Genomic DNA, 25,656 nt, shown 5'->3' on the forward strand with positions numbered 1-25,656 from the left:
AAATTTTAAAATTTAAAATAATTAAAAAATTTAAAACAACGGCTCATATTCTGTTTCCACTGCATGGAGCTGAGACTCATTTACAGCCTCTAAAATGGATAAGATGTGTCGATCTCACGGGGCTGTCTTGAGAACATTCGATGGGTGGGTTTCTCCTGCAAACCTGCTCCTACCTCACCTGCCCAGAGTCAGCAGGTAACTCACAAGCACCTGCCCTCCCCACCCTCTGCTCCAGACTCCCGGCCGCTCTCGGGCCTCCTGGCGGCCTGCTGCTTCCTTCTCTGGGCTGCCCATCAAGCTAATGTTGAAACTTCAAGGTCACAAGCAGTAACAAGTCAAAGACATACCAGTGATGACAGGGGTGACCACACTGATCAGGGGCCAACACCTCCGGAGGGTGTCTGTGCACCCGGCCGGCTCCAGGTGCCCCCAGAATTTCAAAGCCCACAGTACACAGCAGAGGTCACAGAGGCCCAGAGAGGGACAGTGACATGCCCAGGGCCCCCCAGCTGGCAAGAGTTACCCCGCCATGCCCCTGCAGGTCCAGAACCCACCCTTCCACCGCCCACTGGCCTAGGTGTTGGGGGGGACATGGGCACAGTATTTGCTCACGGGCTCCCTGCATGTGTCATTCTGAAGTTCTGGTGTCTCTGCTGAGTGACACAATCAACCTCACATCGTTTCAGAAGCCATGTCCCTCCTCTCACCAAACAGTTAATGCTGCATAATCAGCCTACCTCTGCTGAAATGCTTACCCCCAACATGCTGCGCTGTGCCACACCTGCCCGGGCTGGTTCTAAACCCAACAAAAAAGGGGCTTCTCTGTTGCTGGCTCCCCAGCCTGCATACTTGTTCCTATTTCTATCTGCCATCAATTCTTGGAAACTTCCATTGTTCAAGATTATTCCAGATTAACGTGAGATGGAACTTCTACAGGTGGATTAGGCCTGTTTAAAGCTGGTCCCAACTACCAAGGGGTTGTGGGAAGGTGTGCGGGCCCAGAGGTGGACCCAGCGTCTGCAAGACTGGACCACGGCCCTGGGTCCCAGTGGGGACCTGTCCTTCCAGAGGGGACATGTGACGGGAGAAGACCCAGGCGGCCCACGAGGGCCCTGCCCTGGGCTCGGAATCTTCCCGGGATGCCCACATGAGAAAGGGGCAGACAAGGGATCGGGGTGATGGGGAGAGAAGAGCCCCTCACATGAGTGTGAGCACAGCCCCGGCCTGGCTGGGCCGTCAGCACAGCAAGCCCTCAAGGTCACCTTGCACCTTGTTCGCCAAGTCATTTCAGGAAGGGGTTTGCCAGGAACCTCCCTTCCAGGACACAGAAGGCCCATTTCTCAGGCCCCTTCTCCCCACGTCAGGCCTGCTCACCGTTTCAGAGGGTGAGTGAGACTCCAGGAGGGACGGGAGAGGAGTGACCAGGGGCCTGTGTCCAGGACAGCCTGGCTGGGGGTCAGAGGGCAGGCCGGCCAGGCCTGGGGCTGGGGCAAGTGCAGGACTGGCCACCACACCCGCCCCTCCCAGGAGACGAGTCACTCTGGGGACGAGGGGGTGGCGATGGCCAAGGGCTTAGAGATCCCCCAGCAAATCTCAGGAACGGGTAACGAAGGCTCTGCTTTGGGCGCTAAGAGGACACTTTCAGACTGGGGATGTGTCCACCTGCAGTACCTCATGGACAGTCAGAGGACCTCATGGACCTCCCCTGGGCATGGCAGAGGCAAACAGAGGGTCTGTCTCCTGTGTGCTCCAGCCCCGCACCGAGGAAGGATCTGGATCCCAATAAGGATCGTGACAGCTGCGCTGCAGTCATCAGGCAGAGCGGAAACAGCCTCCAAGGGAGGCCCTGGTGCTGAAACCTCGGTGCCCTGGTTTTCCAGCCCAAAAACTCACAACTCGAGAAAGGCAAAGCTGGGACGTTCCTGGTGGTCCAGTGGTTAAGACTCTGCGTTTCCAATGCAGGGGACGAGGGTTCGATCCCTGGTTGGGGAACTAAGATCCCACACACACCACTGTCACTTTCGTATCAGCTACTGTCGAGAAAGAGGGTGGATAATATGCAAGTGACTTACCACCAACTCGACAGACGTGAGTTGGAGCAAACTCCGAGAGTTTGCCCCTTTTGGCTGCATGGTACGGGCAAAAGTAAAAAAAGAAAGAAAGAAATGCAAAGCCTGTCTGCCCAAGGGCTGGGAGGATGAGTCTGTTGAGATGGGATGACATCAGAACATCGAGGTTCCTCCATCCACGTGTGAACCTAGTGGATTAGACAAGGAACAGCCATGCTTCCTGAGAAAGTCCTGAGGCCCTGGGCCACCCCACCTGCAGGGAACCCAAAGCCTAGCCTGGGTCCCAGCCTCACCCAGGCCCCTGGCTGGCAAGGGCTGGCAGGACCCACCCTTGGCAGGGGCCCTTTGGGGAGGTCTTGCCCACGGGTCACGGGGGCTGAAGGGCGCCCCTCAGGGGTCTCCCAACTTGGCAGTGAGCAGGCAGCCCACACTCAATTTTCTTCCCTGAAGAGGAAGGAGAGGAAGCCTCCTGGGAGGATAAAGGACCACACCCCGGGAGGGGGTGGGTGGCAGTGGTGGAGGGTCAGAACGACGAACTCCCTCCTACTCCTGCTATGGATGCAGGCCAGTCTGATGAGGACTGCGGCCCTGGCCCCCCAGGGCCTCAGCCAGGCTGGTGGGCGAAGATGAGGGAGCTGAAGGTGTCCTCCTATCCGGTCACCTCCTCGGGGTGGGGGGCCTCCCCATCCCTCCAACCGGAGGTGGCCCCTTCTACCTCCTCTCTCCCACCTGGCGTTCCAAACCACACCAGCCTGCTCGAGTTTCTTGGCAGCACACATTGCCATCGGAAATTATCCTGCCTTTTCTGGGCTGGCTTATTGTTGTCGCTCAGTCACGTCCAACTCTTTGCAACCCCACGGACTGTGGCACATCAGCCTCCTCTGTCCTCCACCGTCTCCCGGAGTTTGCTCAAACTCATGTCCAGGGAGTCTGTGCTAAGTTGCTTGCGTCTTATCCATCCCCTTTCTTGACAGTAGCTGATACGAAAGTGACAGTGGTGTGTGTCTTGCAGAAAACGCCCCTGGACCTCATCCCGAGTGCCAGGTGCCCAGCAGTTCCCCAGGGAAGCATCTATGAGTGCAGACGAGGGTGATGCGGAGTGAAAAAGAGAACGGGGCAGGCCCCTAGCTCCCCTGGCCGAGGACGCCGGATGGTACCGAGGGCAAAGGGCTTGCCCGGGTCTGCACAGTCAGCCCACGGCCAGGCCCTAGGATGACGAGCCCCTCCGCCCTGCACCAAGCGTCAGCTCCAGGCCCTCTCCCATTCTGCACTCTGCACCGGGGGTGGGGCTCTGCCATCTGTGCCTCCCCGCCAGAGGCTGTGCCCACGGACGGGCTGGGAGAGCCCTTGAGGCTGGAGGAGGCGCATCACTTTGCCTGCTTCCTGCGGCCGCCTCTGCTCCTCACCCCTCGAGAGCGTCTGGTCCACACACAGCACTTGCTTCCAATTTGTAGCTTTTCCAACATTCACGGAGCCCACTTCACGGCCCTCCCTGTCCTCAGCCCTGGTGGGCCTGCAGACCCCACACTGCCGAGCCCCACCCTCCCAAGGGCAACCCCTCCCGCTGTGGCCCTCACCGTGGGAGCATCTCCCTTTCTCGGTCTTCAGGAACCTGCCTAACCATCGTCCACACTGAACTCTCCAACCCACGGGGTGGTTTCCGTCCCCTGCAGAGGGTCCCAGCTAATCCAGGCAGCCTGGCACATTCCCCAGGCACAGGGCTCTGGAAAGGAAACAGCTGCAGCGTTCCCCACCCCCCACCCCCGCCAGAGCCACCACCCAGTCAACAGAGATTAAACGCAGGACAGGCCCCTGCACTGTTTCAGGGAAGGGGGCTGGGCCTGGTGGCCTTCAGTGACATATGACGATGTGAGCTCACTGCTGCTGCTCACAGATGAAGCTCGTGGTGATTCGTTATATTTTGGAACCAACTATTCCTTTTGTTTTCCAAGGCAGGGGAAAAAAAAAGCCACCCTTCTCCCTCCCCAGCAGGAATTATCCAAGAGTTCTACTATGCCTAACTTTCAAAGGAGGCATTGTTAATCTTCTCGCCATAAATAGGCAATTAACACCCACTCCCGAGTCCAGGCAAAACCCAGTTCCTGCCAGCTCTGGGACACAGCGCAGGACTGGCCCTCTTGCGTGGCATTCGCTTTCTGAAGTTCTCAACGGGGGCCTGAGGCTGCAAGAAGAGGGCAGGAACTCAGGACAGCTGATTCCACAAAAATGTTTGAGGGAGTCTAGGTCGCTGCCATGCTTGAGGACAACCGAGGACTGTGTTACCAAAGGGCCTAACTTCATACGACCCGAGTCCGCACGTAAGCCAGCAGCCTGTACAGGAGGAAGGCACGGGCAGGCGGCAGGCACGTCGGCTGGTAATTAATCACGTCCGTCTCAGAGACACGGCTCCCTGCTTCCCGGTCTCTGGGCCTCCCAGGGGCTGGCCCACTGGCTCACCGAGGGCGTGGAGCGCCCTCCCGGGGGTTGTGACCCCAACATCCCCGATGAGGCAGGAATAGGACGGGAACACTGGACTGCTTCCGGGGTTTCTGTCAAGCGGCCCCTTCCCCTGCATCCTTCCCAGCTGCGCGGGGCTCCCTGGGCTGTGTGGGTAGGTTCTCATTTTCCAGAGATGCCGCCCCAGGCAACGTAAACAGACCCAACGCAGCACCCCTGAGATGTGGCCCAGCAGGACAAGCCTGCAGGGCTGCGGGCAAGACCTCCTGTGGCCCTGAGTCCCCAGCCGAGTCCAGGAGAGAAGACCCAGATTCAAGTGGACAAGAGCAGGGACGCTTCAGCAAAGGAGATGGAGGCTGGAGGCAGGGGTGACGGGAAGGGTAGGAACAGAGCTCCCGGGGATGGCAGAGGGAGCCTGATGCGCAAAGGATCGGGGGCAGGATGGCTCCAAGGACACGTGTGGAAACAAAGTGAATCACGGGGATCAGCTACCCATCACTGGTACTGAGGGAAGATCACAGGCAAAGCGAGGTGGGATAACACGAGGGCCTTACCGCCAGCCAACTCTGAACGCAGCAGCTTAAGGAACGTTATCGTTGGGGATTAGGGTGATGGATGCTCAGCCCTGTGAGTGAGGTCTGTGACCACGGTGACGTGGACGCTAGTGCAAGATCGACCCCCTGGCTGGGCCTGCTGGCCGTACCTCTGGGATGTTTGCGCCCCTTACAAGGAGGTGTGTGCCCACATTGGTCCATACTAGCGTGCCTGCCAACAGCCGGCCCCACCCCTAAGTCCACGCTGCTGGAGGGGGGCTGTTACTCCCCTGCTTAAAACTCTCTAAGGCTCCCCCCACTGCACTCAGAATAAAAGGCAAGCGTCTTCAGAGGGCCTGCCAAGAAGGTCCCCCGTGCTCAGGGCCCCTGCCGCCTAGTCCTGCCCCGGGCACACTGGGCTCCTCCTGCTCCGCCTGGCCCTGCTCTGGGCGCACTGGGCTCCTCCCCACCCCCTCCTGACTCCAACCTTTGCACACGCACTTCTGCTAGTAGCCCCTGTGTGCATACTGGCATGGCTGCCTCACGGCTTATGGCCCTGCTCATGTGATTCCAAGGTACTGAGAGGACACCCCAGAAGCCTGGCCCCTTTAAACGCCCCAGATATGGTCCAGCGCGTGCAGTAACCTGGACAGGGTGCAGACGCCACGCCGCGCCAGGCTCCTGGTTGTTCACTTGCTGCCCGACACAGGGTTCGGGCCACTGAGCAGGGACCGCCATACGTAGGAGCCTCCCTGGGAAACGCCCGGCACCACATGTGAGACGTTTTCTAGACGTTTCTCACCAAGCGGGATGGGGAGATGTCCTCCAACGTGCTTTCCACCTGCCCACAGGCTCTGGCCTCCTGAGGGGGGGGCAGCCAACTCAGCACCTGGCACCAGAGTGGGGCCCAGTGAGGCGAGGGCACCCCGAGCTCATCTGGCTCATCTGGGCCCCTGGCTTATGCAGCGGGCTCCCCCCAACTCCTGTGAACCCCCCAGAGCTTTGTCACCTCCAACACCCTTCGGCTCAGCGAGGCTCTTGATTAAAGCATGGAAAATCACCAAGTGGCGTTAGAAGCTGCCTCCCTGGCACGTCCCCAGTTGAACTCCTTCTATTTTTCTTTTTCCTGGGAGATCAAAGCTATTGTGTCAACACTCGGCCCTGATCCGAGTGACCTTAAGCAGATTGCTTATGCAACCTGGTGGCTGTGCCTGGGGACACAGGAGGGATCCAGGGGATTTCCTCAAATTCTGAGAACCCCTTTTGGGTTTTTTTGGAGAGAAAAGAAGGACTGCGGTGTTTCGGAGAAGAAAGAAGGACTAGAGAGAGCTGAAACTGGTCGCCCGCCCTGGCCTCACCCTGTTCTAGGCTGCAGGGTCACAGCACCCCTGCACCAGGGGTGGCGAGCCCGGCTCTCATCTGGAGCCAGGAGGCAGGCTGCGGGGAGCGGCTCCGCTGTTACAGCATCACCCTGGCTGGACCCACACCACCAGAGTCCCGTCCAAACCCGTGGGAAACGGAACGGTCATTCCCACGCTTTCCAGACACCAAAACGGAGGCTTACAGAGGTGACCTGCCCAAGGGCACCAAGAGCTCAAACAAGGGAAGGAATGGGGAGCCAAGCCCCCCCGACCCCAGAGCTCATGCTTCACCTCCATGGCCTCTGTGTCCCTTGAGCGTGAGCCACCGGGGAAGGGCGCCTGGGGGTGGACTGAGCCACAGGAAGAGCCCCAAAGCCGGCTTTCCCAGCCTCCTCCAGGGAGCCACGTGGCTTTGGGCAACTCACCAACTCTCTCCTGACTCTCAAGCGAGGGGTGGACAAGGGCAGAGGTGGCGTATCAACTAGCAGCGGCTGTGAAGACCGCTGCAGGGGAGATTCTAGACGGCCTGTGAGTTCAACCGGAGTGCCTGTCCTGGGCACAGCAGGAGCTGCCACCCTGGGCATCCGTCATTCTGACAGCCCGGGTCTCAAGGGCCCTCTTCCTCTGTTCAGACCCAGCCTGTTCCCTCATCAGAAGCAACCATTCCTATGCATCCACAGTGGGTTTTGGCTTGGCTTTTTAAAAAAAATTTTGGCCATGCCACGCGGCTGGCAGGATCTTAGCTTCCTGACCAGGGATTGAACCTGGGCCACGGCAGAGAAAGCACCAAGTCCTAACCACCGGACTGCCAGGGAATTCCCAGGCCTTTCCTCTTATTTAGCATTCATTTCATCTCAGTTGGAACTCCAGGGCTTCCCATGACTGTTCCTCTAAGATCTTCACACCCATCCGCATTCTGCATTGTAGAGAGCGACCCACCTCTGAATTCCTCTGCCTGCCGTCTGCAGGGTTCCCCAGGCTGTCAGGAAGGGTGCTGAGGGTGCAACGTGGCAGGAAGCTGGAGCCGAGGAGGTGGCCGCCCCTGGCAGAGGGGGACAGAGGGCCATAAAGGCCTGGGCAACCCGGCCTGAGCCCAGGGACCCTGCCAAGAGAAAGCCCAGCTGGCCTGCAGCTGCCAGGCTGCCCGAGCAAGAAGGGAGTGCGGCAGGTGGGGTGAGGGCCACCCCTCGGGAAAGGCGGTCCCACCGCACACAGAAGAGGGGCAGGGGGCCAGCCACCTCGCCCAGAGACCCTGCCGGCAGAGCGGCATGAGCTATTGACGAGCCTCTGAGATGACCCTTCCAGCGACTTCACGCATCAAGCCCTCCCCCGTCAGAGCCCACGCAGCCCTGTACCCGTCTGCAGGCCCCGGCTCTCAGCATAGCTTCCAATTCAGGCTTCTTTCTTACCCCAAACTGCCCCCTGGCCAGCTTTCACAGGCCCCTCCAACATCTGCTAACACAACAGTTGCTGCCTGTTCAGCGGCCTGTGCTGGGAGGTGTGGGCCCATAGTGTGTGGGCCGCTGCGATCAATCAAACCTCTGTTCCAACCCTCGGACCCCTCCTTGCAAGCATCTCCCTTCTGTTGGAGGCACTGTGGGAAATACAACTTGTTGCTCTTTCAAGATGACCAGCTTGGACTTAAAAAACATGGCAGGGCCTGTGACACCCACCCAGGGCACGGCGTTTGGTGGCTCATCTTTAACTGTTGCTTTTAAATGGCAGCCCCGCTCCCGGATTCTTGCCTGGAGAATCCCATGGACAGAGGAGCCTGGCACGCCACAGTCCATGGAGTCGCAGAGAGTCGGACACGACTGAGCACACTCACATACCTGATCCAGGTCTGAGTGGCCACGTGCAGCCCAGGGCTTGCTGGGAGTCAACCAATGCTGGGCGGTCAGACTAGGTTTCAAAAAAAGCAGGAGCTAATAATCCTGTCAGTGAAAGTCCCGCTAATAAACAACTCACATGTTCAGGCTGGGCCCTGCCCTCCTTGGCACACGCTGCCATTTTGCAAAAGGGAGGCTGAGGCTTCATATACAACATCAGGCGGCAGGGGCCCGAGGAAAGCGGCTCGGGGAGGTCAAGGAAAGGGTCAGATCTGACACGGCCACCTCCGAGCCTCTTGCTCTGTGGACGGAGCAGCTGCAGTTGCAGTTCCAGGGAGAGACGGCCTTTCGGGGCCAGGTCCTTGCATCATCCACCCCCTAGGGCCTCCTCCCCACAGTCACCCTCCCCCACTAGAGACCAGCTCCCCCGCCTGAGAGCAGGGCATGCAGGTTTTAAGCAGCAGAGACACGTGGATATGTATGGCTGAGTCACCTTGCCGTGCACAGGAGACGAACACAACGCTGTTAATCGCAAGACTCCAACGTAAAATAAAAAGTTAAAAAATTATTCAGAGTAAAAAAAAAAAGAAGCAGCAAAGACAATCTGAAAGCAATTGCTAACCACCCTGCCCCCACCCCCACCCCACTGCTGTGGGAGCCAAGCCACCATTGCCGCCAGCTGGACCGCTGTGCCCGCACCCCGGCTGGGTGGGCAGGGGTGCCCGGTGGGCTCCCACAGTCCCCTACATCCTGGTTCCCCGGGTGACAGACACGAGACAAGGATGCTTGCACCGACCCGCCTCCTCGGGCAGGTGGCGATTCAGATTCCGCCCCCATCTCACAACCCCCGGCCCTCCTCGCAGAGCCCACTGCAAGCAGAACGCAGACGCAGGCCAGGCCTCCTTCCCATTTCCAGAAGCCAAGGATGAGGCAAGAAGAGGAATCGACAAGAAGTGAGTGGCCAGGACAGAAGAGGTGGGCGGGGGGTGGTGCCGAAAACAGAAGGAAAGAGATGGACGAATGAAGAGGGGAGTCTGCAGAACATCGCCCTCGGGGCCGGTTTCTGCCCCTGGAGATGCCCAGAGCGAGCCCTGGGACCCCTGCCATGACGACGGTCAGCATCCGTCAGCTCCCTGGGCGGGGAGGGCCAGAGCACGGGTGATGTACATGTAGACAGAGTCACACAGGTGCGTCAACAGATAATCAGACACACAGAGACCCTTATACGCAGACCTCCATACATAAGCTACACACATACATATACCCGGACACAGGCACAAGGACACATCTGCTCGACACACGTACACATGTGCACACAGGTGATTTCCTGTTCCTCCCAGCAGTCCTACGTTGATGGCGGGGTCAGCACGGTATTTATCTGCTATACAGAGATGTGAAGCACTTTTCCTGGGGCCACCAGCCTTCTGCCCCATCTCTGAGGCTGTCTGATTTATCAATGTTCCCTGCCCAGCCAAGTGAGGACCTAAAGGGGAACATTGCACTCCAGAAGGGGTGCCCAGGCCCGAGAACACACCTACCCTCACACCCCAGGCTTCCAGCTGAGAGCCTGCCCCTCAGAGCAGGGCCCACCCACGGCTTCCTGGCTCCTTGTGGGCATGAGGCAAGCCAGGACCTCACAGCATTTGGTCTCTCCGCCCGCCTGCCTCTCTCGGGGTCTCTCGCTGGTCCTTTTTCCACCGACAATCTAGAGAGGCTCTGAGGTGCCCCTGGGGGCTTACACATGGACCCTGGGGAAGGTCTCAGCCCCAGTCAGCACCACTGGGTTGGGGGCGGGCCACAGCTTCTCAGAGCTGCCCGTCATCCCAGAGTTCCAACCAAAGCACATTCGCTTTGCACCTGCAGACCGAGTCCCAGGGGCTCCTGGAGGACGAAGCTCACCTGGAACCCCTCCCGCCAGCTAGACAAACGTACAAACCAAGATCCAAAGACCCACGAGAGGGTCTGAGGTCCAGCAGAGGGAATGAGAGCAGGACGTGAGGAGCAGGGCTGACCCTTGGCACAGGATGCCCGCCCCGGTGGCTACTGATGCGGGGACCCCACACAGAGGACAGGGTCTGGGGGCAGGAAGTCCCGCGCCAGTGACACCGGCTCACAGGGTATCAGGCACAGGGGTCCTACATGCTCCAGACTGCATTAAGGGCTCTTCAGATGCACAGACGTGGCCCTGGGCCTGGCTTTTTGAGGTTCCCGGAGGAGCAAGGCCCACTTTCCAGGGCCATGAGTCATCCAGCGCGGGAGTTGAAGCAGGCGCCACCCCACGGGAAGAGGGCAGGCTGGGTCCAGAGGCTCGGTGGGGGAGCAGCTCGGGCCCATCTGTCTCCAGGCCTCTGGCTGCAGCCCTCAGGCCCACCTGCCTCCCAGGGGCCCCTTCTCTGCTTTCCCTGGACTCTGCCCTCCCCAGGCCTTGGCTGGGGAAAGACAGGCGGACAGAGGGCAGCCTCCTCAGGATCTTGGAGGCCTGTCTGGAACCGATGAAGCAATCTATACATCTGGGCATGGCCCCACCAAACAATGTATTTTTAAATGGTTTCTCCTAAGTAAGGGCAGGAAATATCTCCAACAATGCCCGTGGTGTTATTCCAACTTGTGGCCAGTAAAATATAATAACACGTGTACCTTATTTTTATTACCTATCTAGCTTATTAGCTAATAAAATAAGCTCAGCATTAAAAATTTAACTGAAGCCGTTTTATCGCACCCAGAACTCGTGGCTCTGGATTTTCTTCAGAAGATTTTCTTTGCCCGAATCTGTCACCTTTCCAGCATTTTTACCTATTTACATTTCTCCAGGAAGGAAAATTCCACTTGCCTGTCCAGCCTGAATGAACGTGTTAGATCGCTGACCAGCTCGGACTCACCTGGAGCAGCGATGGGGAGGAAGGGAAAGCGGTGATCGGAGGGCTGGGGGCGGGGGTCCCGCTGGGTCCTCCCTTTGGATCCTCCCCAGGTGAACCCCATGGGCACAGAGAAAGGCAGGCACCACGTGCTGGTCCAGAGCCAGGGCCTGGGCTCTCGGACAAAGGTGGCCAGAAAGAGCGGACCTGGGGGCCAGGCGGGGGCTCTGGACCACAGACACCTGCCTCTCTTCTTTTTGGGGGTGGGGATCTGTAGGTTGGGATGGAGGACTAAGGGAGAGAGGAGAAAATGCCATCAACAGAAGCTGTATTTTTCATTCTCAGCTGAAAGGAGGCCTGACGAAAAGGCAGCGCTGGCCACCGAAGGAAGGCAGTGAGGCCCGCCTGGAAAGGAGTGGACACGTCAAGCCTGCCTGTTTGGACGTGGCCACATGCTCATAAGCAAGGCCAATCTCTCACCGCCAAGCTGGTCTCCGTTCCCTCAAGCCCAGCCGCCACTGAAGCTCAGATAATAAGACTAGAAAAGATGGCCCTGAGCACCCGAGGACACCCTGGACCCAGAACCCACCGTGCGCGTCTGTCCTCAAGGGGCCAGCCCTGCTCCTGGGGCTCTGACCCTCGGGACTCCCCAGTGAGAACCAACGCAGGCAGCTCTCCGGCTTGGAGACCATTCTGATGATGGTACATTAACTCCAAGTTCAGCTCACTCAAACCAACACCCGAGGCCAAGCACGAGGGAGGGCGGCCAGGGCCCTGAGACACAGAGGATGATGCGCGAGTGACAGGAAGCATGGCCAGAGGCTGTACCTCCAGGGAGAGCGAGGATGAGCGCCATTTCTTGCTGGACGCACGCTTTTGGCAGCTCACTCACAAGAGTGCGTGCCTTACCCCCCTACCCTGCCCCTGTTCTCTCATCCTCTGAAACCGTCACTCACTGCCATGATCTCGGGATCAGCATGATCTGAGTAATGCTGAACCCCGCCTGTGTGAGTGGTTCCTACAGCAGCTGCGGGGACGGGGGCTCCTGGGGGAGGCCCCTGAGAAGGGGGCCCCCAGCGTCTGTGAGGCTGCGCCTGCCTCTTCCTGGCTATCTACTCCTCACAGTCAGCACTGCTAGCGCCGGGAGAGAGCGCTTCTGCTTTGAAATGGCAATGGCTTTAAGGGTGGGGGGTGGGGGGCTTGATTTCATTTTTCACCGTATCAGATTTTAAGAACGAGGGAATGAACCAGCTTCCTGGGCCTCTTCAACGTGGGCACCCTGCCCTTGCCCAGGCTGGACCGGGGGCCGGGGAGGCTCAGAGACGCCCCTGCTGGCTTCTGCAGTGCCTCCTTGGGGCGGGGCAGGGAGGGGGCTCTTACCTGTGCCATCTTGGCAAGATCCAGGGAGGGCCTCTGCTCCTGTGCCTCCTCGGGGCGCCGCCGCTTGATGCCCACCTTCTTGTCATTAAGGACGCAGGGCTGGGAGCGGCTGCGGGCCAGCCCACCCGAGCGCCTGGCCGGCTCCGGCGTCGAGGCAGGGGTGCTGCTGGCGGAGGGCGGGCAGTACTCCGCAAAGGAGAACTGCTCATGCGAGCAGGACAGGGAGCGCTGCATGTCCAGACGGCCGCCGCCCACGGGGCTTGCCGCGGGGCCCCAGAGGTCGTCCGCCTGTCCGCAGGTGGCCGGGGCCGGCGCCCCCGGGCCGGGCGGGCCACCGGGCCGCGGGTGGAGTCCCACCGAGTCGTAGGGCGAGGAGAGCGCGTTGGCGCGGGATGGGAGGCTGAAGCTGGAACTCCGCTGCATGGTGCTGAACCCGTTGGAGTAGCGCTGCACGCTGCCCCCACTGTAGCAGCGTCTCTTCTCCACCGGCGTCCAGACTTTGGACCCCAAGGGCCTCCACGACGTCCGGCAGCTGGCCATCTCATCCGAGAAGGACAGCGACCGGCACTGGCGCTTGCTGGGGGGCGCGGACGGGTGCCCGTTGTGGTCGCTGAGGCTGAGGTCTTTGATCAGGTTGGTGACCGCGCAGGCGGTGGCCGCCTCCCGGTGCCACAGGGCGCCATCCTGGCACTTGTCCGGCAGGCACTCCCAGATGCTGGCGCTCGGCTGGTCGATCTGAAGGGGGCACTTCCTGTCCAGGTCTCGCCATCTGTCATTTTCTGGTTTGGAAATGACAAAAAAAGAGAGAAACGGGGTTTTGAGAAGGGCCTTCGTGCCGGTCCTCTCTCGCCTCACCAAGAACCCGTTTTAAACAGGAGGTTAGAGACAGAAAGGCCCTTAAAAAAGCCATCCAGTCTGGCCTCGCTTTACAAATGAGAAACTGAGGCTCAGAGGGACGGACGTGAGTCCCGAGGTGCTGAGTCAGATGCAGGGCAGCCCCACGACTCCTGACACGGTTTTCTTTCCAACATACTGCACAGCCTCCCGTGCTAAGTCACTTCAGTCACATCCGACTCCATGGACCTGTAGCCCACCAGGCTCCTCTGTCCCTGGGATTCTCCAGGCAAGAATATGGAGGACCACTGCCATGCCCTCCTCCAGGGGTCTTTCCGATCCAGGGATGGAACCCATGTCTCCTGCGGCTCCTGCACTGCGGGTGGATTCTACACCACTGAGCCACTGCGGAAGCTCTAGCCGCCCAGGACAGTTTGAAGCACTACTGTTCACCCCAAAGGCCTCTCATCCTCTAGAAGCGAAACTGACTTGCCCGGCCTCTGCCCTGGCCGGCAGCAGAGCAGGGATAACGCGTCTGCTACGTCCCATCTCAGGGCTCTCTGCTCTGGGGCTGGGACTCGACGGCCTGGGGGAAGACCATGACCAAAGGTTAGTTTGTCGGGACCCCCAGAGTGACTGGTGGCGCTGCCAGGTTAGCTGACCTGAGTTCCCTCTTTAAAACGAAGGCAGACAATAGAAACGGGATATTTTATTGATTTACATCCCCTCCACCAAAATGCTCCACAGCCAACCACAACAACAGCTGCCAATCACTGAGGACTTTGCTTGTGTTCACTTGCTAAAATCTAGGACAAGGTTGCTAAAGTCCATAGAATCAAGTTTTGGGCTGCAAAGAGACCTAAGCGTACAATTTAAACCTACATATAGGGGTATCTCTTTGAACTCACGGACAAACAAGCCAACCCTGCTAGGAACTATGTGTTGTTTTTCTGCTATGGAATCAGGCCCTGTGCTTAGAATCTGAGGAGTTCAAAGACAAATCTGACATTGTTAATAATACAAAAGTAGAGTTAAGAAATACGCTGTGCTGCTGGGAATCAACATGTTAGCATGCTTCTGGTTTTCTCTAATCTCCACATCTTCATAAACTCTGCAAATGTGAACACAGAGAAAAGTATGGTTTGAGTCAGTCAGTCAGTAGAAGAAAAACCTGAAATAACAGTCAGCAGGTATTTCACGCACGCTGGTTCTCAGCACCGCAGTCAACTACTATGCAACCCCCGCGGGTGGTGGGTGTGACCTGCGGTGTGCCCTGCATGGCTACCATCGCTGCCCAGATGCGGAGACCCAGGCTTGGGGAGGTGGGGTAGTGGCCCCAAAGCCACAGCTAACAGGTGAAGAGATGCAAGCTCAGGCCGGCCCGACCCAAAGCCCTCTGCTCTCTTCACTACACAGTGGCACTAAGGCAGCCGCAGGGGAATCTCACCTCGGCCCTGCCCTCAAAGAGTCTACCAGTCATACAAGATGGGCCATCGCTCAGAAACCTGTGACATCACCTATGGGAGTGCAGCAAGGACTGGAGGACCGTCTCCTTTACCAGGGGCCACTCCTCAAAGGGCCCGAGAGACACACCCGAGGCAGGGACTGAGCCCATGGTAAATGTCATGGCCAGCAGCTACTTGTGGGGGGAGCGTCACGAGCCAGAGGGAAAGCCAGAGGGGTTCAACGTGTGCTCTTTCCTTGAGGGCCCCTTACGCAGCCATGGGACTCGGAGCCTGAGGGGCTGGGACCCGGGGCAGGGGACATGCATAAGTTGTCCAGAGGCTGCTCCCATGTGTCGGGGGGGGGGGGGGGGCCATGGTCCTTAGAAGTTGGAGATGCAGGAGAGAGACCTGCCTCGTCAGGCCAGCCAGGAACAAAGCAGGACTGATGCTAACTGTCCAATTCATCTCACCTCTGAAATCTGCCTGGGCCCTGGTGCGTGGCCACTCTTGATACGTGTTTCTTTAAACCAACCTGACAGAGCTTTACCAAAATTTACCTTTTTGCAAATAGCATTTACTTCGTTCCAAATGGGCTTCCCAGGTGGTGCTAGTGGTAACCCGCATGCCCATGCAGGAGACATAAAGAGAAGTAGGTTCGATCCCTGGGTCAGAAAGATCCCCTGGAGAAGGAAATGGTAACTCACTCCAGTATTCTTGCCTGGAGAAGTCCCTGGACAAAGGAGCCTGGAGGGCTGTAGTCCACAGGGTCACAAAGAGTTGGACACAACTGAAGCGACTTAGATGCATGCATTGCTCAAAATAGGTCTTCATTATACACTATTCCTCAAGGAGTCACCATTCTTTCAAAAGAGGTTCAATATGACATTTATCAGCAGTTGAAAGTTCAGTAAACTAATAGTAAAATTAAAAAACAAATACAAACTAACAATGACTTAGTCACGACCATCTCTGATTGAGAAGAAGAAAACTTATTCTCCAAAAAAAAGTGGAGATTTACACATGATGATGTTCTTCAAAATGACATGCTGCTGCTGCTGCTGCTAAGTCGCATCAGTCGTGTCCGACTCTGTGTGACCCCACAGACGGCAGCCCACCAGGCCCCCCTGTCCCTGGGATTCTCCAGGCAAGAACACTGGAGTGGGTTGCCATTTCCTCCTCCAATGCGTGAAAGTGAAAGTGAAGTCGCGTCTGACTCGTAGCGACCCCAGGCTCCTCTGTCCATGGGATCGTCCAGGCAAGAGTACTGGCGTGGGGCGCCATCGCCTTCTCCACAAAATGACATGAGTGATAGCAAAATGATAAACACAACTAAAAAGGTCCTATGGGGGAGAGGGGTGGTTAAATAAAGCATCAAGGAATAACATGGAACATGAAAAAAGCGGTTTCAAAGAATATTAATGATGTGGGGAAATGTTAATGATGTAACACTAGACATAAAGAAAGAGGACATAAAACCATAGAGATAGCGTGACTCCTCTTTAGTAAAACATGCATGTTATATGGGAAGATAAAAAGGAAAACAAGCCCACATGTTCACAGTCAATTGGCAGAGAGCTAGTTGATTTTTCTCCTTTTCGTTTCTTGGGGTTTCTACGTTATTGGTAAGGACAAATATGTGGAGGGCTGGGGCCTAGGGCCCCATCCTCCTCTGGGTTCGCTCCTTCGGTCTTTTAGGAAGTCCTTGCCGAACAATGCTTGCCATGGACTGCTCTTTCGGGACAAGGCCCTGAGGTGCCCAGTGGGCCAGTGGCTGGCTAAGCAAGGAACCAAGGAGCTGACCAAGGGCGGTGAAGGCTCCAAGACGGCGCCACCACAACCCCGACTTGAGGAGCCGGGAGCCCGCGAGAAATGGTCTCTCTCGCAGGCCCTGGGAGACCAGGGAAGTCAAGGAGAGGGATTCTGTCCTCAGAAGACACCACTTTCTGCTCCCTTTTTACCTCACCGCCCTGGAACTTTCCCATCTCTGGGAAACCATGAGAAAAGGGGAGGGCAGAGGAGCCAGTTAGGGATGGACATTCTGTCTCTCTCACTCAGCAGGGCCCTTGGCTCTGCAGTGGCCACCTGTGATCTCGCTGCTTCCTGACTGGACTCCTCGGGGCTCCCTAGTCCAGTCCGATCTCCTCCCTCTCTCTCTCTCTCTCTCTCTCTCTCTCCAGAGAACTTTCGGAGGCCCCCACGTGTTCACAGTCTGTCCCTTGCAGCAGCTTCCCGTGGCAAACACTCCAGCCTGGTGTCCAGGCTCCGTCTGCGTGTGGTCTCCCCAGGAGGCCCATGCTGCAGATGCTAAACCTCCCGTCACGGCACAAGTCAGACAGGAATCAGGGATACCAAGGCATTCCTTGAAAATCCTTGAAACAGCCCTCGAGGGCTCTTGGTTTCACGTCCACAGCCCTGAAGAGCCCATAAAACTACAGCTTAATCGAGCGACTGCAGGAATGAGCACGACTAATATCTACGTACAGAGGGGTGTGCACACAATTTTTGTGGTTGTTGCTGTTTTGTTATTTATTTTTGGCAGTGCTGGGTCTTCACTGTGGTGGGCGGGCTCAGCAATCGTGGCGCGTGGGGCTCAGCTGCCCCACGGCACGTGGGATCTTAGTTCCCCGACCAGGGATCGAACCCATGTCCCCTGCATTGGAAGGCGGGTTCTTAACCACTGGACCACCAGGTAAGTCCCCCATGTGATTTGTTTGAGGTTAACTCTCAAATCCCCAGTGGGAACTGGGGTTGGGTGGCTAACTCGAATGCGTTCCTACCCCCCTATAGGAACTACTCCTGTGTTAAAGAGGAAGTCTCTCAGTTCAGTTCAGTTCAGTCGCTCAGTCGTGTCCGACTCTTTGCGACCCCATGAATCGCAGCACGCCAGGCCTCCCTGTCCATCACCATCTCCCGGAGTTCACTCAGACTCACGTCCATCGAGTCCGTGATGCCATCCAGCCATCTCATCCTCTGTCGTCCCCTTCTCCTCCTGCCCTCAATCCCTCCCAGCATCAGAGTCTTTTCCAGTGAGTCAACTCTTCGCATCAGGTGGCCAAAGTACTAGAGTTTCAGCTTTAACATCATTCCTTCCAAAGAAATCCCAGGGCTGATCTTCAGAATGGACTGGCTGGATCTCCTTGCAGTCCAAGGGACTCTCAAGAGTCTTCTACAACACCACAGTTCAAAAGCATCAATTCTTTGGCGCTCAGCCTTCTTCACAGTCCAACTCTCACATCCATACATGACCACAGGAAAAACCATGGCCTTGACTAGACGGACCTTAGTCGGCAAAGTAATGTCTCTGCTTGTTAATATGCTATCTACAGGACCTTAACACATACAATGTCTCTTGTAGGGAGGATTCACAGAATCCGTTCTCAACTCAGTGCACTGGTTAAATGCGGGTGCAACGTGACCACCATGGATCTGCAGCTCCTCCTCCAAGGGGGAGGCGACCCGGGATGTTATTCTCCTGCCTGTATCCTCCCACCAGCCTCTTACTCCCCATGGAAGAGCCAACTCAAACATCGCCTTCTCTGCAGATCCACCCCTTCCCACACAAGCCTATGGGCACCTGCAGCGCCTTGCCTAGACTTTCAGTCACGTGTCTCGCAGTAACTGAACCTTCGTTATCTGTTTACGTGTCTGTTTCGTCTGCTGACCTACAAGTTCCAGAGGGCGGTCCCGGCCTGACGTTCCAGCACCCAGCACAGGGCTTGGCACACAGCAGACCTCAGCCGGTGCGGGGTGGAGGGAGGGAAGGGTGATACAGAGCAGATAAAGGCTACACAGCACACCGTGGTCTGTGTATCCCTTGCCCTTGGCCAAGCAGGTCCAACCTGGGCTGTACCATGAATTCCCCAACCCACTGGGGCCAGGGATGGTCGTGTATGGAACTGACTGGGACACTGGCTGGCCCGGCAGTGGCCATGGCCCTGTGAAAACACAAAACCCTGCCCAATTCTGAGCTCTTGCTACTGCATGTCAACACCAGCCAGGTGGCTACTTGTTCTGTCTGCGGAGCAGATAATATTTTAGTTGTTTCTATCTTTATCACTTCAAGAAGTACAACATAAAGAAAAGTAAAAACAATCGAGGCTATGTTTAGCCCGTGTGTTTTCCCCCTTTGCTCAGGGAACAGAAGGCGATTTGCTGGGTCAGGTCACCAAACAAAAGAAACAGGAATAGAAGCTAATTTTTAATGGCAAACCGCCCTGAGGGCTGGGCACACTGTCACGTTGTACAGAAGGCCTCGGTAAGGCTCCAAGGGGAGGACGCCAGACGCCCCCGCCCCTCCATTCAACACCGTCTCTGCACAAACAACCATAACTCTTTCAACAGTGACGATGGCCGTGGCCACGGGGAGTCCGCTGAGCTGGAGGACTCGGTGTGGTGGGAAGGCTGTGGACCTGGGTTCGAGCCCCAGCTCTGCAAGTGACTTCACCCCTCCGAGTCTCGGCTTCTTCATCCACAGAATGAGAAGACTGACTGTAACCTCTGCACAGAGCCACCCTGAGAACTGAACCACCGCCTCGCACAGGGCCTGTGAGTACAGGTCGGGCTCACGAGACAGCAGCGCAACCGTGATGACAACACTGGAGGCGACTCGGGTGGTTGAGCCCCAGCCCTCCTGCTTGGGGTGTGTCTGGAACGGGGACTTGGGTGTAATCAAAGAGGGCTTTCGGGAGCACCAGAGGGGTATCTGCTGGGGATGTTAAAATGCAGATTCCTAGGCCCAGTCCCTGCCGTGATACACAGAATCTCTAGGGGCAGGAACCTGCTTTTAATAGACTCCTTGGGTTATTTTCACATGAAGTGGTTGAGAACCACTGTTCGAGACTGCAGGCTGCACAGGGGCCTGGGTGTCTCTCAGACACCTCCATGGAGGCCCAGTCAGACCATCCAGACACACCAGGAAGCTCCTGCAGGGTGGACCATGCTGGTCTCTACAAGCCTGCGTTCAGAACATCACTGAACGCTGGCTTTGTTTGGGGCAACGACAGAAAGCAGAATTATGGAGAAGGATGACTTTGCCCTTAGAGTACGTTGAGGTCCCGTTTTCATAGGACAGGGGTGGGGACCCCGAGTTACACAGCGTGTTCTGGATGGAGAGCCAGTGGGAAAGGCCTGAGAGGCTGACTGTTCACGTGATGGCACTAGTGGGAGGCCCCCCACCCCCCCAAGACATGCCGTGGCCTGCGGCTTCTCAGGGAAGGTCCGAGCACCAAGCCCCCAGCGGACATGGTACGGGCCCAGGACAGTGGCCCCGGCTGCTTAAGTTCTCGGTGGCCCATGACTTGCAACCCTCAGGGGCAGCTCAGGTTTCTCCATCTCCCTGCTGGGCCAATCTTCCCAAGTTTAAGGTTTATACACGGGAGTGGGTGTGGGTGTGTGTGCAGGATACACACGCCTGGGGCTTTTTCTACAGAGGGTGGGGGCCAACCACGCAAAGACACAAATCACACAAGCCATCTAGCTCCCTCACAGACGGACTTGACCAAATGACCTCCAAGGGACCTTCCCAAGCTGAGGCTCCCCCACTGAGCCTGAAGTTTCTGGGAAGCACAGAAGAAGTTGACGCCCACACCTGGGGGACAGGAACTCAGATTCTCCCCGCTCCCAGCAACGCACACACACACTCACAGGCTTTGGTCTCGAAATCCCTTGACTGGGCAGGGCAGAGGCTGCTGGGTGCACGGATCTCCAAGCTCAGAGGAAGAAAACACCCAGAGGAACACAAATAGCATGTGACCTCAAATGTTCTTGTTTCCATTTCTGCCCTTAAACTTGGAGGGAAATTCCCAGGGCGCCCAGATTCTTAGTGGACTACAAGCCTTCATATTATGTTCACAAGACGGCCTTGGGTATCTTCATGCCGCGTTTGGAGGCCGCTCTATGGTGACATAACCACAACAGAATGTGGTTTCTAGAAGAGGTTAGACACCTGAAGCACAGACTGAAGATACGGAAGGTTCTTGCAGCCGCTCGGGCAGAGCGCAGATCGGGGCCGGCTGACTCATTCTCGGATTTCACACCTGTCTGCTTGTGCTGACACCAGCCTCCCTTCCCCTGCCCTGGGGGCTGGGGCTGTGTTAACTTGGCCTCCGGGCTGCAAGCACTCTGCCCGATCTAGGGCAGGGGAGAAGCTCATCAACCCTTTCAGTGGGAAACTCAGTGTCTTTCTGGAGCCCGCTTTATTGCATCAGTCTTATGAAAAGAGCACAGGTGGAAACACACACACAGGACAATGGCATGAGCTAGCCCACAGAGGCACCGAGTGCTTTTAAATGAACTCAGGAGCCCCTGGCCTACGGGAGCACCTCTTTCCCTGAGTCACCAGGATGGAGACCCAGCACAGAGCTGGGCGAGGAGGAAAAGACTCCTGGGCTTTGCCTGCACAAGCCTCAGCCTGGGGCAATGCCCACCTTCACCTGCAATAAATCAGAGAATGCCCATGCATCTTAGGTTCAGGGACAGCACAGGATGCCCAGCACCTCAGCCCAGGGCCGGAGAACGAGGGGCCAGGATGGCTGGAGACAAAGCTCCCTGGCCCCACCCAGGGAAGGCGGGCTGGAAGGGCACTGGGGAGATGTCTGACAGGCTGGGGGGTACAGGGGGTTCCTGGGGTCCTGCCGTCACCAGCCAGGTGCAGGTGGCCCGTGACAGTGGCCACTGCTTGTGGGGGGGTTCTTTCTCTTACAGAAAGAGGGCCAGTGGGGATCCCCAGGCAGTGAAGAGGTATAAACCCCTCCAGACTGGGCACTGGGAGCGTGGGCTGGTCTCCCATCTGTAGGCGGAAGCATGGGCTGGGGCCCTGTGACAGCCCTTCCTGCCTTGAATGGACCTCCTGCTGTGCCCCAACCTCCAGAAATCTGTAGGGAAAAGCTGGTATTCACATGGCGGGATGTCCCCTGGGCAGCCCAGTGGTTGAGACTCTTGTGCTTCCCCTGCAGGGGTCATAGATAGAGCTCCATTCCTGCTTGGGGAACCGAGATCCCACACATGCCGCACAGCGTGGGCCAAAGATGAAACAAAGAGAAAAAGATGAGGGCCACGAAAACTCCGAATCAACAGAGCGGTCTGTTCCATCCATCGCCTTCAGATTCCCACCCTGGCTGTGTGTTTGCACACGGCATGGGCCATGGGCAGCAGCCAGGGACTCAACTCCAAACCCACATGTGCAGCAAAGCTGGGCACTGTGACACAGAGCAGGAAACTGGCCACTGAAAGAGCTTTTCAGGAAACTGTCAATATAGCCGCATTAATTGTTAATTAGCTAACCGCCCCCCCGCACCGCCCCCCCCCCCACCCCGGCTCAGTGGGATCCTTGCTGAAGTTGAGGGAAAGCCTCAGTGCATACCCTAAGCACAACTCTTATCCTGCAGGGCAGCAGAGTGCTCCCCCACCTGACGGCTGGGGAGACCAACTCCAGGACAGGATGGCCTCGCGTCTTGCCTAGGGACACGCCACTCGCCAATTCAGCAGTCTGCAGTCCTGAGGCCGTGCTCCTGCGGCGGGGCCAGGCTATGTCCTAACGACTGTCTCTCCACGTGGAAGCGGCTTGGAGAGGCACCATGCCTGGGTAGGGGTGGGGGGTGCCCACGGCCAGTCTGGCAGCTGCCGTTCCCCGCCCTCTGGCACCTCTGGGACTCTCTTGCCCGTGCCCACCACGTCAGGCCAGCCTGGGTGAGAAGGCAGCCAGGGAGGCTCCCTTTTCAACCGTCAATGGGCATCAGGTGCCAACTACACTTTGTACCTACATCCCATCCTGTACCTTGTATCAGAAACGTCTGAAACCAGTAGGTGGTGAAAGGAAAGACTGAAAGCACTCCGCATGGACAAACCTTACACCGTTTTAGAGATGGGCAAACCCCACCAATGCCTACAGTCAATAAGAGTCGTCCTTAAAAGCTAAGTTCTGAAAAGTCAGTCCTAGGCACTTTTTATGGACTTTTGTACTAGCCTATTTGGGCTAATAATCAGTTCTTATAGGAGGCCCTGGGTCCAAGGATGATGTGCAGTGTGGCTATCTCGGAGAGACTGAAAAAGTGGCAGAGACCAGAAATTCTGGCTTCATTATCACTGCGGCTCGTTTCGTTTCAGTCTTGTGTTCGGGTGCTCTTGGAAACCTGAAATGCTCAACCTCCAAATGCTGGCTTTTCCCCTCGCTTGCTGCAATCACAGCCCACTTTCAGCAACAAACGGCAGGAGGGTGAAAAGACCAAAAGCTACCCGACCTCAAAGTGCAGTCTCTTCCTCCCGCACGGCTCAGCACAGCCGACTGGGGTACTCTGTAGAAACTGATACGGGGGTGCCCCTGGGAGCAAGCCTTCTGTGTACAGAGCAGACTTTAACAGCGAGTAATTAAACTTGGAAAGTAAGGGCTTATAATTAAAATGCTGACAAACCTGAACCACAGTGGCACAAGGAGGGCTGCTATAATATTTTTACAATTCCTTTTTATACATAATGTATGATCCTTCTGCTCAAGTTTCCTCTATGTTCTTTGCCTGTGAGATAATTTACATTAATAAATAATTTATTACCATAACTCCTAAAGTAATTATGGGTTTCCACCCAATTTTTTTTTTTTCTTTTTTAAGCATCTGAATTGTTTTGTTCCCCATCCATGGACTTGTATTTACATGCCTTCTAGTGGCCTTTCGGAAGTAACCGGGGTTGCACGTGCTCGCTCACGTTGCTTGATTTCCCGGTCTCTGGCTCATCCGACGGCTGAAGAGAGAGCAGTGGGCAGAGGCCAGAGTCCTTGCAACACGGAACTCGCTCAACGGGGTGCAAGGAGCCAAGCCCAGGGTGGTGAATGGAGGCCCCTCTCACCTGCTTGCCCTGTTTCACCAAAAGAGATCTGACCCATCCACACATGACCCTGGGTCAGCGTGATGAAGCACCTCCCAGGCCCAACCGTGGAGGAGCCACGGGGAGGGAGCCACGGGCCGAGGATTCCCTGGCGACTGTCCCACCCCAGCCTGGCTCGGGGAGGTCCTCTTGGGCGCAGCCAGGCCCCCGTGTGCACCCACGAGCAATCACAGCCACGAATGGGGCTGGCTCACCTGTCGGGCCAGCTGACTGGTAGGCGGACCACATCCCTGAAGCTGCCACCTGACCAAGGTTTCCTGTGTCAGGAACACAATTCCCCAGGCAGACACGGCTCTCCCCAGAGAAGCTGTTTGCAGAAGCAGTTCTGGTTCAGCCCAGGAGGCATGCTGAGGATGGTCTGGGAGGTGAGGAGAGAAACCCAGAGGCACGCCATCGCCTCTGCTATAGAAGGAGCCCTATGGTGCCCAGGCTAGCCAGGCACTCAGCCCTGGCAGGGCAGGCCAGCCGTGGCCTGGCTCCCCTCCACCCTGCTTCTCCCGTCCACAGTCACGCTGCCTTTGTCTCCCCACCCCCACGCTGGAAAAGGACAAAACTACTTCTTTGTATCAAGCTCCCAAACTTGAGGGAGGGGACAAGACCCGCGGGGAGGGCCCTGCAATCCAGTTCAGGATAACTAAGCCTGAAGTATTTAAAAGCCAAAACACGGTTGTGAGCGCTGATATTAGTAACACATTTTATCTCCGTGGGTGCAGGGGAGGCTGAGCTCCCGGCAAGGGCAGCTTCTCCAGAGGAAGCCAACGGGCCCTTCCCACCAAACACACTTGCCTGGGTTTTCTTATGAACACTCGCGAAACCCTCCAGCTCACCCTCGTGTCCAGCGAGGAACCCTGCATGGGGGCTTGAGAGGGAAATGCCCTGAGTCCCAGGTCCACGCTGTCCCCAGCTCTCATGGGAGAATTCCACTAATCAGGGCCAGAACCAGAGTCCTCTGTCTCGAGAGACAGGCAGGGGGTTTGGTGATTATAACGCTGTGAGGCTTCATCTTTACTGAGGGCCGCTCCCCCAACCCACCGCCCCCGGCGGTCTTCTTTGCTATGAAAACCAGATACGGAGAGATAAAGTCTTGCGGCTGCTGCTCGTGCGTGTCACAGCGCGCGGCCGCACAGTGAGTCCCGGGCCGAAGCCTCCACAAGCACACAGCCTCGGGAGGGCCTCGGACCCCTGACACCCACGGCAGCAAGTGCAGGGAAGGGACGGAGGTGGGGTGCTAGCTGGCGCCTCCTTAAATCCCACAGACCCCACAAGGTGCAGGCTGCAGAGGGAGGCCCAGGAGGACAACGCCGAGGGGCCCCTTCACACGGATCCAGGGGAAATCCACGCTCCCTGGCCTTGCTCCTCCACTAGACAGAAGCCCCCTCGAGGGCAGGGGCTGACTCGCTGGCACGGAGCAGGGACTCAATAAATACCGACCGGAACAAGGCACCCTGAACCGAACTGGGGCCGACTTTTCTAAAAGCTCTGGTAGCACGTGCTGTCAGGTGGGTCAGGATCTCCCGAATCAAGGAAGGGCTTAGGACAACAGAAAGATGAAGAGATGGGAGAGAGAGAAGTCACGGAAGTGGGGGGGGGTGACTGCATGGACCCCATGGTCCTTCACTGCCTGGAAGGGCCCTGGCGCCAGCCGGCAGAGCAGGAGGGCACAGACCTTGTGGAGGTGAAGAGCCCACGGACCAGGGAGCCCTTCCTGAGGGGCTGCCCTGCGCACCAGAGCCTCGAGGGGCAGCAGCCCAGTCGTCCTGTAGCCTCGGGGCCCCCGGGCAGAAGGCAGACTGCTGGGTTCGGCAGGCTCAGACGGACTCTGCTGGAACTCTAGGAAGAGACCTCCCCTGCTTGCCTCTGCCTTGCTCCCTGGGCCTGAGCACCTTCCCCACAAGGGTGACTCGCACCTGCACCACCCCCCACCCAACGCCCACCAAGGTAACCAAGGTAGTCCCTGGGGGTGTGGAGGCCTCTCACAGGAGCAGGATTCTCAACCTAAGCTCAGCCTTCTCCACC

The 25,656-nt window shown here is 57.2% G+C and overlaps 1 protein-coding gene across 4 annotated transcripts in view; it reads right to left on the reverse strand.

Annotated features, from left to right (window-relative positions):
• The window catches only part of FAM53B (family with sequence similarity 53 member B), a 113,831-nt gene that overhangs the window by 42,897 nt on the left and 45,278 nt on the right, over nt 1–25,656 (reverse strand). For all 4 annotated transcript variants that reach the window (XM_069566836.1, XM_069566837.1, XM_069566839.1 and 1 more), the window contains one exon: nt 12,485–13,263. In XM_069566836.1, coding sequence (XP_069422937.1) covers nt 12,485–13,263 — 779 coding nt within the window. The remainder of the gene's footprint in view (nt 1–12,484; nt 13,264–25,656) is intronic.

The sequence above is a fragment of the Ovis canadensis genome, chromosome 22, assembly GCF_042477335.2.
Source record: "Ovis canadensis isolate MfBH-ARS-UI-01 breed Bighorn chromosome 22, ARS-UI_OviCan_v2, whole genome shotgun sequence".
Lineage (NCBI taxonomy): Eukaryota > Metazoa > Chordata > Mammalia > Artiodactyla > Bovidae > Ovis > Ovis canadensis.